This window comes from Haliotis rufescens, unplaced genomic scaffold (genome assembly GCF_023055435.1).
Source record: "Haliotis rufescens isolate VD_foot unplaced genomic scaffold, xgHalRufe1.0.p SCAF_51, whole genome shotgun sequence".
Classification (NCBI taxonomy): domain Eukaryota; kingdom Metazoa; phylum Mollusca; class Gastropoda; order Lepetellida; family Haliotidae; genus Haliotis; species Haliotis rufescens.
In genome coordinates, this window is record NW_025964235.1 from 2,117,360 (window position 1) to 2,132,273 (window position 14,914).

Genomic DNA, 14,914 nt, shown 5'->3' on the forward strand with positions numbered 1-14,914 from the left:
CGCCGTGACAACACCCGAACGATGACGTCATAATGCTACCAATGACACAATAATACACTATGATGTCACAATCAGCCTAACGCGAAGCAGACGTTGTTGTTGAGATCGGGTGAGTCACAATATGTCACGTTGAAGATCTACAAGTAGATCTACATACGCATACATGTATAGGGGTTTTCACGCGAATGTGTTTTGGGTGGTAAATATCATGCATTAGGAATAAACATTGTATTTAGCGAGCCTCCAAAACACACAAGCGTGACAACCTCGCCGAAAAACCTGTTCTCATCTCTCACAAACGTTACCTAAACTTTGCATGTTTTCCTGGAATGTGAGCATTAATATATATTACTTCAGAAGGTAAGTGATTTGTCAGTCGGACAGTGACAACAGTCACTATGGATCTAACAGAAACCTGTTTCAGTGGCATAACTACAAATGAGCACAATAACAATAACTATTGCCGAAACATATTGTTTCTACTTGCCTTTCGCGGCAATCCATCGGTGCGCCCGCTAGAGTAACTGCCCTTTGTCGAAGGGAAGCTACTCTAACCATATTCTATGAGACGTCACGTTTGTTTAGAGTCTCTCTGTCCAGGCAAAACGTTACGAAGACCAGAGTCAAATTTACAGACAGCGACAAAATGAAACAAGTAATACATGGGACATTTCGGCCAAATCCAACAGTTGTTAATTGGAGAAAAAGGCCCGAACCGCAGAGGTCTACAGTCTACAAGCACAGATATGGAAACTGATTCCGCTGGGCTAGTGACCTCTCTTAATATTGTTTCGCAATTTATATATCCAAAGTTGCCAAAACTTGTGAAATGCCTCAGCTCTGTCCCAGCTAGACACTGATTTTTGGCTTCTTAGACTTGTTTTGATCATCCCAGTAGTTTCTCCAGATTCCCGAAGCCGATGGTTAATTCTGACTCGGTAAGTATAGTGCCGGTTGTATGTATTTGTTGTTTTGTTTTGTTTGTTGTTTAACGCCGCACTCAGCAATATTCCAGCTATATGACGGCGGTCTGTAAATAATCGAGTCTGGACCAGACAATCCAGTGATTGATGTCATGAGCATGGATCCACGCAAATGGAATCGATCAACCAAGTCAGCGATCCTGACCACCCGATCCCGTTAGTCGCCTCTTACAACAAACATAATCGCCTTTTACGGCAAGCATGGGTTGCTGAAGACCTATTCTACCCCGGATCTTCACGGGTAGGTTGTATGTATGAGGCCCACAATTGTCTGTGATATACGAATTGAGCCGATAGATATTTCTCAAACAAGGCAGAAGTCTCAAATCAAGTAACCTGTTCATTGAAAGTCAATCAGTTGATGGGATTGTAACATTAGTCTTTAACAATATATCTTTCAGTATTCAAAAACTATTTATGCCGTCTTTCTAATATATTTACAAACTTGTCCCCCGTTTGGCATAATGAGACCTACTTATTAATGACATGGCGTTGACTGATATCTGGAACGGCCTGGGAGTCTGCACGCCATGGGAACTGGACATGGCAATAGCTGCCTTACTCAGGCAAAGTTTCTTTTGATTCTGACGAAGTTTAAATGTTGACAGACATTAGGCGAGACAATTGATCTCGTGATGTATTGGCGAGATAGCAAAGTGGTCTATAAATGTGATCTTGTGGGGAAAGATAATCCCATGTGATCAAACTGCGACACTCAATATGCAGGTAATGACGGCGGCTTCATTGTTCTGAGCTTGTGTCCGGGTTAACGGGACGATAATGAACATATATACAGGAAATCACGTCTTTATCTCCCAGGCAGAGTCTTGTTGATACTATAAACACGTGAACCTGTATTAAACAGCCACAAACCCCAACCATAGGTCGACATACACTTCTGCACCTGTACATAACTCATTACAACAAAACATTCAAGGTGCTAGGAATGTAGAGTTTGGTGACAGACAGGCATCATGCCTTGGTGGGTTCACCGTCCCGGGACACAAGGGCATGGTAATCCCCATGCTGGGGTCTCCCTCGACTGTTCGCGTCTCATAACGCCTTTATCTGCACAGAGACAACGGAAGCAGTCGTTTTATTAAGCCCGTGTGATTTATTCTAAGCAATTGTATTGATTCACTGATACGCGACAGTTCATATGCGGCGTTGTAACAAGACTTCAGGTAGTACTGTGTCTCCCTCTGGGTATGTCAGCTTGTGTCTGACGTTCTGCATCCACTATGTTTCAGCTACGGCCGTTCCGTCGGCGTTCTCCCATGGGCACAGCCACCACCTCGCTCAGAACACCTAAATCAAAGTCGACAAAGAAAGCCAGAGTTACCATAGAATCGCCAATACCGGATGAAAACGACGAAACAGAAAGCAGAAACGTCGAGCAACACGTGGTTCTGACACGCCCTCAGATGCTCCTGGATGACAGACGGGATTCAGCGGCAGGAACATCACGTGCTACACCTACTACAGACAGGGACAAACCAAATCACCATGGAAACAAGCCCACGTCTCTAGTGAGGAAGTCTAGCGCCTCCCTCACCCGAGTGGTCCGACTGTAGAATACCACCACACAGACCATGTGAGGTAGAGCTCCTGCTGGTTTCAGAGAACCTGGGAATGATGTGGATGTTTTGTGACTGTACATGGATAGCTACCCACAACTCATCTGAATATATTGTGTATTGGAATACAGACAATGTGATAAGAGCTCAGGACTAACATAAGATTAAACCCTATCATTGCTTCCGCAATATCCAGCTTTGTGTATGTACCGTTACAAGACTGGTCAACACATACGAGTGTCCTGCGTGCATACACACGGACTTTAAACTCTTCACATATTGACCAACATAGTTCACAAATAAACCTACTTAAATGCGACTGAGTTTGTAGCAGTGGTGTGTCATGACTATTTTACTGTGCCTGTTGTCATCAACTTGTGTTGTGCATCAATATTTCATCATGCAACTTGTGTTGTTGAGGACACGTGGATGCAAAATTCCTGCCATATCACAGATTGTAAATAATTGATTAGGGAGCACGTAAACTAGTGTATGATAGGCTGCCAGGGTCTTCCATGTAACAGATTGTAAGTAATCGATTAGGGAGCACGTAAACCAGTGTATGATAGACTGCCAGGGTCTTCCATGTAACAGATTGTAAGTAATCAATTAGGGAGCACGTAAACCAGTGTATGATAGGCTGCCAGGGTCTTCCATGTAACAGATTGTAAGTAATCGATTAGGGAGCACGTAAACCAGTGTATGATAGGCTGCCAGGTTCTTCCATGTAACAGATTGTAAGTAATCGATTAGGGAGCACGTAAACCAGTGTATGATAGGCTGCCAGGGTCTTCCATGTAACAGATTGTAAGTAATCGATTAGGGAGCACATAAACCAGTGTATGATAGGCTGCCAGGGTCTTCCATGTAACAGATTGTAAGTAATCGATTAGGGAGCACTAAACCAGTGTATGGTAGGCTGTCAGGGTCTTCAAGGTAACAGATTGTAAGTAATCGATTAGGGAGCATGTAAACCAGTGTATGATAGGCTGCCAGGGTCTTCAAGGTAACAGATTGTAAGTAATCAATAAGGGAGCACGTAAACCAGTGTATGATAGGCTGTCAGGGTCTTCCATGTAACAGATTGTAAGTAATCGATTAGGGAGCACGTAAACCAGTGTATGATAGGCTGCCAGGGTCTTCAAGGTAACAGATTGTAAGTAATCGATTAGGGAGCACGTAAACCAGTGTATGATAGGCTGCCAGGGTCTTCCATGTAACAGATTGTAAGTAATCGATTAGGGAGCACGTAAACCAGTGTATGATAGGCTGTCAGGGTCTTCCATGTAACAGATTGTAAGTAATCGATTAGGGAGCACGTAAACCAGTGTATGATAGGCTGCCAGGGTCTTCCATGTAACAGATTGTAAGTAATCGATTAGGGAGCACGTAAACCAGTGTATGATAGGCTGTCAGGGTCTTCCATGTAACAGATTGTAAGTAATCGATTAGGGAGCACGTAAACCAGTGTATGATAGGCTGTCAGGGTCTTCCATGTAACAGATTGTAAGTAATCGATTAGGGAGCACGTAAACCAGTGTATGATAGGCTGTCAGGGTCTTCCATGTAACAGATTGTAAGTTATCGATTAGGGAGCATGTAAACCAGTGTATGATAGGCTGTCAGGGTCTTCCATGTAACAGATTGTAAGTAATCGATTAGGGAGCACATAAACCAGTGTATGATAGGCTGTCAGGGTCTTCCATGTAACAGATTATAAGTAATCGATTAGGGAGGACTAAACCAGTGTATGATAGGCTGCCAGGGTCTTCCATGTAACAGATTGTAAGTAATCGATTAGGGAGCACGTAAACCAGTGTATGATAGGCTGCCAGGGTCTTCCATGTAACCGATTGTAAGTAATCGATTAGGGAGCATGTAAACCAGTGTATGATAGGCTGTCAGGGTCTTCCATGTAACAGATTGTAAGTAATCGATTAGGGAGCACATAAACCAGTGTATGATAGGCTGCCAGGGTCTTCCATGTAACAGATTGTAAGTAATCGATTAGGGAGCACGTAAACCAGTGTATGATAGGCTGCCAGGGTCTTCCATGTAACAGATTGTAAGTAATCAATTAGGGAGCATGTAAACCAGTGTATGATAGGCTGTCAGGGTCTTCCATGTAACAGATTGTAAGTAATCGATTAGGGAGTATGTAAACCAGTGTATGATAGGCCGCCAGGGTCTTCCATGTAACAGATTGTAAGTAATCGATTAGGGAGCACATAAACCAGTGTATGATAGGCTGTCAGGGTCTTCCATGTAACAGATTGTAAGTAATCGATTAGGGAGCACGTAAACCAGTGTATGATAGGCTGTCAGGGTCTTCCATGTAACAGATTGTAAGTAATCGATTAGGGAGCACGTAAACCAGTGTATGATAGGCTGTCAGGGTCTTCCATGTAACAGATTGTAAGTAATCGATTAGGGAGCACGTAAACCAGTGTATGATAGGTTGTCAGGGTCTTCTATGTAACAGATTGTAAGTAATCGATTAGGAATCGACATAGGAAACTGTTGCACATTTCCAGAAAGTTAATCTACCCAATATTTCTTCAATAGTCACTGAAGCGAACATAAAATATCTTTAGGAAGAAAAAGATGTTCATTCTTGTTGCAAGAGTTGGCCACAAGGCACAACACCAAGATGCTCTTTCTAACACCCCTACCTTACATCATAAGACTATTCATTTAGTTAGTAATTGCTTTTCAAAGCCTATGCTTTTGTCATATGGTGAGAAAGAACAGGCTTTACAAGTTGACAGGAAGCATAGGGTGATTGAAATGATCAGTGTATGCAGACGTACTATCCACCATGACATGGCCGATACATGACATGGCTGATACAGAATGGCAGCTTACACAAGCCAGCCTATGTGCAAGGCTACGAATCAAGGGAGAGTCATATATCATGTCCCTCTCACTACTGTAGTGAAGTGATTCAAACAAATGCAGGACTTGAGGCAGGGCTACGAATCAAGGGAGAGTCATATATTATGTCCCTCTCACTACTGTAGTGAAGTGATTCAAACAAATGCAGTACTTGAGGAAGGGCTACGAATCAAGGGAGAGTTATATATCATGTCCCTCTCACTACTGTAGTGAAGTGATTCAAACAAATGCAGGACTTGAGGCAGGGCTACGAATCAAGTGAGAGTCATATATCATGTCCCTCTCACTACTGTAGTGAAGTGATTCAAACAAATGCAGGACTTGAGGCAGGGCTACGAATCAAGGGAGAGTCATATATCATGTCCCTCTCACTACTGTAGTGAAGTGATTCAAACAAATGCAGGACTTGAGGCAGGGCTACGAATCAAGGGAGAGTCATATATCATGCCCCTCTCACTACTGTAGTGAAGTGATTCAAACAAATGCAGGACTTGAGGCAGGGCAACGAATCAAGGGGACAGTTATATATCATGTCCCTCTCACTACTGTAGTGAAGTGATTCAAACAAATGCAGGACTTGAGGCGCCTTGTATAATACATTTGAGAGCTTTTATAATACATGTAATACTATTTCAGAGATAGAAGCTAACTTTTTTAGTCAACTAGTGCTTATAACATATAGCAAAACCCCTTAAAAAGGCAAATTTCTACTAGTCCTTATGATTACTTAACTACTGGGCAGTTTGGCAAGGACTATAGGACCAGTGCTAATTTCTATCACTGTATATATATATATTTATATACATGGTATTCAGCACATTCCATGTTAAACCAAAAGATTACCAGTAATTTGACGAGTAGGTTTCCTTTTCACTAACCCCCCAAGCCCCCATGGACTTCCACAAAGGTGTTACATACAGATGGCTCTGCACAATATCAAGCGACAAACAAGCACATGTGAGACTTCACTAAACAGTCTTTCAACATCAGTATCACGATACATAGGTCACGATACGATATATATTGCAATACACATACTAACAAGATCGGATGGTCAGGCTTGCAGACTTGGTTGATGCATGTCATTGTTGTATCCCAATTGCGTTGATCGATGCTCATGATGTCAATCACTGTCTGGTCCAGACTTGATTAGGGATCGCCGTTATATAGCTGGAATATTGCTGAGTGCGGCGTTAAACAACAAACAAACCAATGTCAAATCACATGGAAACATCTTGACCATAAATATTTCAGAGCAGGACACAAGTTCGTAGCAGCTCTGTTTAGCATGTTTAGTAGTGGACTTGGAAAGCTAATTACAATACATTTTGCAATATTTGACTGACAAAAACGCTGGGGTGGAGGTCATTAAACAAGTAGTAAGCAATTTATTTTAGGAAGTGTATCGTCTTGTAATGATACAGAAAAATATGTATCATGTATCGTCTTGTCACGTTTGATTTTTGCTAAAAGCCGCACTCAGCAATATTCCAGCTATATGACGGGAGTCTGTAAATAATCAAGTCTGGACCAGACAATCCAGTGAATGATGTCATGAGCATCGATTCACGCAATTGGGATACGATGACATGCAACAACCAAGTCAGCAAGGCTGACCACCGATCCTGTTAGTCGTTAGTCGCCTCTTACGACAAGCATAGTTGCCTTTTATGGCAAGCATGGGTTGCTGAAGACGTCACATGAAAAGTTACGATGCACCCCTATACCAATGTATCATTTCACCCCTAACTCAGACCTTCACAAAACAAAGTCCATTTAAGTCATAACTAGTTAATAATCCAGACAGACAGACAGACAGACAATTTATTCAGTAAGAGACAACCAGCTCATAATACATTATTATTGCATGATAAATCATGCATGCTGGAGTAAAGTATATAATAATTTAATTCATGGCAAATATAGGTATTGTGTTAATGATATATTTTCATATAACAGGAGCATGTCCTCCTCCCATATAAGTAATAGTTCTTACAAAATCACGTAGCATACAACATGAGAGCAAGTATAATCATGATATTGACCATGTACGTCATCTATCATTGGCAAATCATGAGTGTTCCTTGTCTGCTAAATTTCCACTCTGAAGCAAAGTGGTGGATAAACATGATAGATTAGATATCAACATAATAATATGTATATTTTTCAGTGATTTTGTTGGAGACAAATGGCAATTGACATTTTAAATTTCTTTCACTCGCTGACAGGACATTCTTCAATATCATTAGCAAAATTGAAAAATATCTTGAGGACATTTTGGATGACGATCAGTCAATGTCCAAGAAAATGAAACGACCTGAAAACCTGTTTTGGTTCATCAAATTCAACACAAACAATGTTGGTTAATTACAGCATATATCATAGCAACGAGTGTGTAATAGTGTCAATCACTGTCAATATCAATCATAATTGAAAGTTGAGTGGATATTGTCACTTGTAACAACACAGGCATGAACAAAGGCACTAAACATCCCAATGTTGATGTCGGTCTGCTTCAGCTATCACTGACCAGTTAGGTGAATGATCATTGGCAGCCAACCAATTGAAGTCATCAACGTCATCCCAGTTGTTCCTTGTCCTGTCAAGACCTGCAACCAGGTAATGTTCTTCAAGTTCAGGATACTTCCAGTTATAAGGGGCAAACCGAGTCTTGTTGCTGTCCTCAATGATAGCTTTACTGGTGACATGAATGTAAAAATCAGTATCTCGAGTAGTATGGATCCTCAGTTGCTGACATGGTAAAACAAACGTACAGCCAACACACTCCCTGATAAACACTGAACCAGACACAGGCCCACTGAATACCCTACAGTTGCGTAGTTTATTGATATGAATAGCTGACGGTGCGCCCAGCAGTTTGACTGTGCAGTCAGTAAGGTCTGCCAGGGCAACATCCTTCTGGGTTAGTTCTTCGGATGTTTTCTCAAGCACTTTAGAAACATCACCAACAAACTTACACTCTGCCAACTCCACCTCAAGATTGGTCTGTGTGTTAGCTGCATGGTCAACTACTATTTTAGGTGCTTTAGCTTTTTCAGTCTTCTTTGACTTGAAAGCAAACTTTTTCTTTGGAATCATGACATCTCGCTTTTCCTGGATAGACGCATGCAGTTGACTCATCGTCTGCTGGGCTTTGGTGACTTCATACGAGGAGAGAAACATTGTGGACTCGGACACGTACTTCTGCAACTTTGACAGTTGCGACGACACACTGTCAAAATGTTCCACAAGTCCATTCTTCGGTATCTGTTCGCTTTTAGAAAGTTGTGATTCGATATTCTGTCTCTCCTTGGAAAAAGTATCTAAGAAGCAGCCAGTGCTCTCCTGAGCAGCTTCAGTTAATGACTTCTCCTCTTGCCGTCTTTCAACCTCCGCTTGTCTTTCATCGTTTCTCTTTTGAAGTCGTTTTTCAACTTCACGCTTTTTCTTGTTGTCCTGCAGGTCGGATTCAACCGGCACTTCGCCTACTGTCGCCATTTCACGTGAGGACTGAGATAATATGTGACCGTTGCTATTTCACATTGACCCCGATGCCCCATGTAAACAAGATAAAAATACAATAATTCCTCACTCGGATCTGTGGTTTTGGCCATTTAAACCAGTTCACAGGTTATCTCGCTTAACGACCACGATATTAAATGATCTAATATTATACCGTATTCTTTGAACGTTGAAAAATACTAACTGACATTGCTGTAAGCGATAATTACAACCAGGGGCGGGTAACTCCATGACCCTTTACTGCCGGCGTGTCAGAATGTTGACGCATATGCTAAATTTAGATGGAATTGTATCATGCCTGAAAGAGTTTTAGTTTATGTCATTGATCGGCTATGTTTGCTCGAACCCATATCATGACACTTTTTAGAATATGTTTACATGTAGATCTATGATGATATATATATCTATATGTTTCTTTTTTTAAACGTAATGATTAATCAAGTTCTGTACCTACATGTTGACATTAGCAACGGACTTTCACGTAGTCTGGAAGGTAATTTAAGGTACCGACGTTTACTACAATATCTGAAAAACTATCGGACCTTCTCCAGTCAAAGTTGGTATGAGATTATTAAACAGTCATACATAACTGGATATTACATTAAAAGACAATTGGTGCATGAATAAAAAATCTGTCTATTTAGCTATCACTATATTTCATCAACAACCAGACCGCCTCCAAGGTCTAGTGGTAGAGTGTCCGCCCGGAGAGCGGAAGGTCCTGGGTTCGATCCCCGGCCGCGTCATACCAAAAGACGTTAAAAGATGGTACATGTTGTTACCCTGTCTGGCGCTCGGCATTAAGGGGCTGAAACAAGGACTGGTCGGCTCAGAGTCAGTATACTGTGTCTGAGTGGGATATTCATGTTAAACTGCGGCATGGTATCTCAGTGAGCTAGCCTTATAAATCGGCATCAGTCCGGACTAGTACAAGCAGCCACACGTACATGCACGTCGCTATATAAGTGCAATAATCTTGGACGCGACATTAAACCCCATTTCACCTCACCTCATCAACAACCAGACCTGTTCGTCACGGGTGGAACGAGCATTCATTGAAACAGCCATCTACATAATGCTACCCCTGCGTCACAGGGCCATATGACACAGTTGAACCAATCAACTCAACTCGAAAGGGTGCACAGGATACAGTGTTAGCGTTGGGCGTCTCAACGTGGGTGATTCCCGTGGACCTTCCGCTCTCCGGGCGGACACTCTACCACTAGACCTTGGAGGCGGTCTGGTTGTTGATGAAATATAGTGATAGCTAAATAGACAGATTTTTTATTCATGCACCGATTGTCTTTTAATGTAATATCCAGTTATGTATGACTGTTTAATAATCTCATACCAACTTTGACTGGAGTAGGTCCAATAGTTTTTCAGATATTGTAGTAAACGTTGGTACCTTAAATTACCTTCCAGACTATACCTGATAATGACTTTATAGGATACTGGTACTAAAGGTCCGTATAAAATGCTGGATTTCATTTCCATGCCTGAATTGGGTTTGTGAAGTTAGTCTCAAGTTTCTCTCAACTGCAGTGATTTTGCTGGAGTCAGGACAATTTCTTGATTTTATCAGTTCTTTCAGGACTTTTTAAAGGACGAAATTAAATAAATTGAATTGTTTGACCTGAGAAAACAATATTAGCAACGTCATTGGAATTATAACCAAGCAGAAACACATGTGGGATTGGGATTAATAAAGTAGTGTAGCTGTTACCTCTGTTGCTTTGTCGTCCAGGCCGGTCGTTACAGTGGTGCTATGGTTGTGTTCACATTATGGTGGATGGCGGTCAGTTACAATCAGCTTGTCATGTGTATAAGAACCAAACTTGTACTTCTTATAGTTCTTGCAGCTTGTCAGGTAGGTAGTTTGTTAGATAGGCCTACATCACACCGATTTTACTTCAGATTTTGACTTCATCTTCTGGGTACAAGAGTTTTACAATCATAGATTTGGCTGCCTAAACACAGCCAAGCATGTAGAACAGGACCCTTGTACTCATACATGGGGCTTTTGTCACTTTACACTTGGAGACAGTTGTCAGCAGCAGAAGCACACAGAAGTGGTAAAATCCCCCACAGTGTACATATCACCAACTGTCACATGATCAGTGGTGGTCACAGACTGGGAATATCCAACAAGGAGAAAAGACCGCCTCCTAGTCTGCTCAAGAAACACTGTCCATTACAAAAATGCCCAGTACCTCGCCCGCCTTCTTGCCCCCCTGGGGAAAACAGCCAAATCATTCATCACTGACTCCACAGAATTCTGCAGAAAGATAAGCACCATCACCAAACCAGGCACACTCGTCAGCTATGATGTGGTAGATCTCTTCACAAATGTACCCAGAGACGAAGCCCTATCCATCCTCAGAAGAAGAATAGAAGCAGTTTACCCGGACCTTGACACCCATCTATCTACAGACAGCATCATCAAACTTATAACCTCTTGCATTACCTCCACCTACTTCACCTGGCAAGACAAGATCTACCAACAGACACATGGACTTCCCATGGGATCCCCGCTGTCTCCTATCATCACAGAAATCTACATGACGGACCTAGAAGAAACCGCCCTCCATACATCACCTATCACCCCCCTCTGCTGGTTTAGGAAAGTCGACGACACTTTTGTCATTCTCCAACCTGACCATGACCCCAAGACCCTCCTCAACCACCTGAATGCCCAACACCCCAGGATGCAGTTCACTATGGAAGAAGAAGCTGAGACAACTACCATTCCTAGATGTAAGAGTACAGAAAGACCCCGATAACAAACTCCACACCAGTGTCTACCGTAAACCCACCCATACGGATCAGTATCTGCACAATTCCTCTAACCACCCACCACAAATCAAGAGAGGAATTATCGCCACCTTAGCCCGACGTGCTGTCAACATCTGTTCCACGCCACAACAGCTACAAACTGAACTCAACCACCTCCGCCATGTCTTCACTAACTTCAACAATTACCCTACCAGCCTAGTTGAACAAACAATCAACAGCATCCTCAGCCCTAGAGAGCGGCCTCCACGACAACAGACAGCCCCGTTTGTCATCAGTCTTCCCTACATAGGAACAGCCAGCCACCAGATCCGCAGACTGCTCAAACACCACGCCAACATTGATACAGTATTCCAGAGAGGCAGGACAATCCAGAACATCCTCAGTGCCAATGGCAAGCCCCCTACATCAAAGAAAGAAGACCCAGCTGAACCGTATATCACATACAATGTGACTGTGGCGACTCCTATGTAGGAGATCATCCAGGCCCCTACCCATTAGAATAAAAGAACACAAGACCTCAGTACAAAAAAATGACTCAAATTCAGCCATCTCCGACCACACCCAAACCCACCCCCTACCACAACATCCAGTGGAACAACATCAAGATCCTGGCCAACAACCAATCAGACTACAAAATCAGGAAACTCCTAGAAGCCATCCACATCAAAAGGATCCAGCCAGCAATGAACAGAGACCAAGGCTATTACATCCCGCCTGCTTACCATCACCTAATTGCTAAATCACTTTGTCCATCAAATTAATCCAGTGGCTTCCATCATCTCTATCAGTCTGCTTGTTTACTCTGTGTTCATTAGTCATCGACTGGCTTCCAATTATCTTAATCAGCTCTCTGTGTCCATCAACTAGTCACTGTATAAACTTAGATTTTAATAAGTATATATTCCTATGTTGTTTGGCACTATCCATCACTTGCTTGACAAAGATGTTAGGATCTACACCGAAACGTTGCACTAATTGTAATAAAGAAGTTGTTCATCCATAGAACTCATCTTACTTCAAGGAGCAAAGAGACTAAAGGAGAGAGCAAAGCAGTTAATATACAAAGGGAGCTCAGTATATAATGTTGGTTCTACAACTTCATACAATGCGTGAAGCCCATTGCTGGTGTCCGCCTCCGTGATATTTCTGGAATATTGATAAAGTGGCATAAAACAATACTTACTTACTCAGTGTGAGATGTGCATATAGTAATGGATTATTGGAGGTACTTTAACACTTGCCTGTCTACCATGGTGAAGTATCTCAGAATGGCAATTACTGCATGTTATTACATTTAATGTGTTTGTGTTGCAAGAGTATTTGTTGGTTTATTTATTGATTAGAATGTGTGTCATAACCAGGATAACTAAACATTATATACAATTTCAAGAATTAATAAGTTACGAAAAAACAAATATTTGAACATTTGAATGATTAATTTTTAAAGAAATTTAAAGGCTAAACATGGCACTTGTAGCTTATTTGGAAAATTCGAGTGGGAACTTTCACACATACACGGTCAGTTCCTTTTATTTAATAATCTTTTTCCCCACTCAAAATACTCCCCATTTTCTAGATTGCCCCATCAAGAAAAGCCCTCTTTTAGGCAGTATAGTATAGCAGGAAGTTCCACCATGGAGGAACAAACATGGGGAAATGGAGTTGCACTTGACATACAAGTGCTAGCACATAATTTGGGAAACATTTTGTTAACCAAAATGTAGTCAGCTATATGTTACTTTGTTGAAAACGTCTTCAAATGAATAAGTTCTGTTTTCTATAGGTCAACATGGTTGGTAGGCTTTCACGTGTAATGTCTATATTATAGGGACTGTCTCCTGGTCTAGTGTATAGGTTGTCTGCCCTGAGAGCAGAAGGTTGAGGGGTTAATCCCCTCCTAACCCTATTTGCTGCTTGGCGCTCAGCATTAAAGGGATAAAATAAGGACTGGTCAGCTAGAAGTCAGTATACTGTGTCTGAGTAGGGTATTCATGTTAAACTGCAGCATGATATCTTAGTGGGTTGGCACCATAAAACCGGCATTTGTGCGGTCTAGGACAAGCAAGCAGGCGCACAAGCTTTAGCACGCACGCACGCACTCACACACACACACACACACACACACACACACACACACTGTTTATCTATATATATCAGGGCAATAAACCCAATTTCACCTCACCCACTTGTAATAGGCTATGATAGGCCAAGTATTATAACAGACAATGCGATGTGTACATCTGTATGATAGTCAACATATGTCTACTTGATGGGAAATGTGTCAATGTGATAGGCCATGGTTGTGCACATTGAAGACTGCTCAATCATAACACTTTAAGCAACCAGCTAAAGGTCTCTCATTTGTCCCCTGTCTCAATTGGTTTTCTCAATCACTATCCTTACTAGTACTTTGTCAGCACATACCCATACTCATGGGTGATACTTTGTCAGGACCATACTTGTAGGTGTTCCCTGGTTTGTCAGGACCACACTTGTGGGTGTTCCCTGGTTTGTCAGGATGTACTCGTGGGTGTTCCCTGGTTTGTCAGCACATACCCATACTCATGGGTGATACTTTGTCAGGACCATACTCGTGGGTGTTCCCTGGTTTGTCAGAACCATACTTGTGGGTGTTCCCTGGTTTGTCAGGACCATACTTGTGGGTGTTCCCTGGTTTGTCAGAACCATACTTGTGGGTGTTCCCTGGTTTGTCAGGACCATACTTGTGGGTGTTCCCTGGTTTGTCAGGATGTACTCGTGGGTGTTCCCTGGTTTGTCTGGATGTACTCGTGGGTGTTCCCTGGTTTGTCAGGATGTACTCGTGGGTGTTCCCTGGTTTGTCTGGATGTACTCGTGGGTGTTCCCTGGTTTGTCAGGATGTACTCACGGGTGTTGCCTGGTTTGTCAGGATGTACTCATGGGTGTTCCCTGGTTTGTCTGGACCATACTCGTGGGTGTTCCCTGGTTTGTCTGGATGTACTCGTGGGTGTTCCCTGGTTTGTCAGGATGTACTCGTTGGTGTTCCCTGGTTTGTCAGGATGTACTTGTGGGTGTTCCCTGGTTTGTCAGGACCCTACTCGTGGGTGTTCCATGGTTTGTCAGGATGTACTCGTGGGTGTTCCCTGGTTTGTTTGGACCATA

At 42.4% G+C, this 14,914-nt stretch overlaps 2 protein-coding genes across 3 annotated transcripts; one reads left to right on the top strand and one right to left on the bottom strand.

Moving 5' to 3' along the window:
• The first annotated feature begins 5 nt into the window (after positions 1-5).
• On the top strand, positions 6-2,879 carry LOC124126362. Of its 2 annotated transcripts, none has more exons than XR_006859772.2 (2): positions 6-109; positions 2,234-2,879. XR_006859772.2 is itself a non-coding variant. In XM_046489785.2 (2 exons), the coding sequence occupies exons 1-2, from the start codon at positions 921-923 to the stop codon at positions 2,555-2,557; spliced, it is 342 nt and encodes a 113-aa protein (XP_046345741.1). In that variant the 5' UTR covers positions 906-920; the 3' UTR covers positions 2,558-2,879. The 2 variants fall into 2 exon arrangements, 1 of the variants encoding a protein (XP_046345741.1); XM_046489785.2 differs by lacking the exon at positions 6-109 and adding an exon at positions 906-938.
• Positions 2,880-7,265: 4,386 nt separating this feature from the next.
• Positions 7,266-9,092, bottom strand: LOC124126360 (tubulin-specific chaperone C-like). The gene has a single exon (XM_046489782.2). The coding sequence runs from the start codon at positions 8,951-8,953 to the stop codon at positions 7,940-7,942; it is 1,014 nt and encodes a 337-aa protein (XP_046345738.1). The 5' UTR covers positions 8,954-9,092; the 3' UTR covers positions 7,266-7,939.
• Positions 9,093-14,914: the final 5,822 nt, after the last annotated feature.

What these genes read in the sequence shown, in the direction of transcription:
- LOC124126360 (XM_046489782.2), bottom strand. Translation starts at nt 8,953, where the DNA reads ATGGCGACAGTAGGCGAAGTGCCGGTTGAATCCGACCTGCAGGACAAC.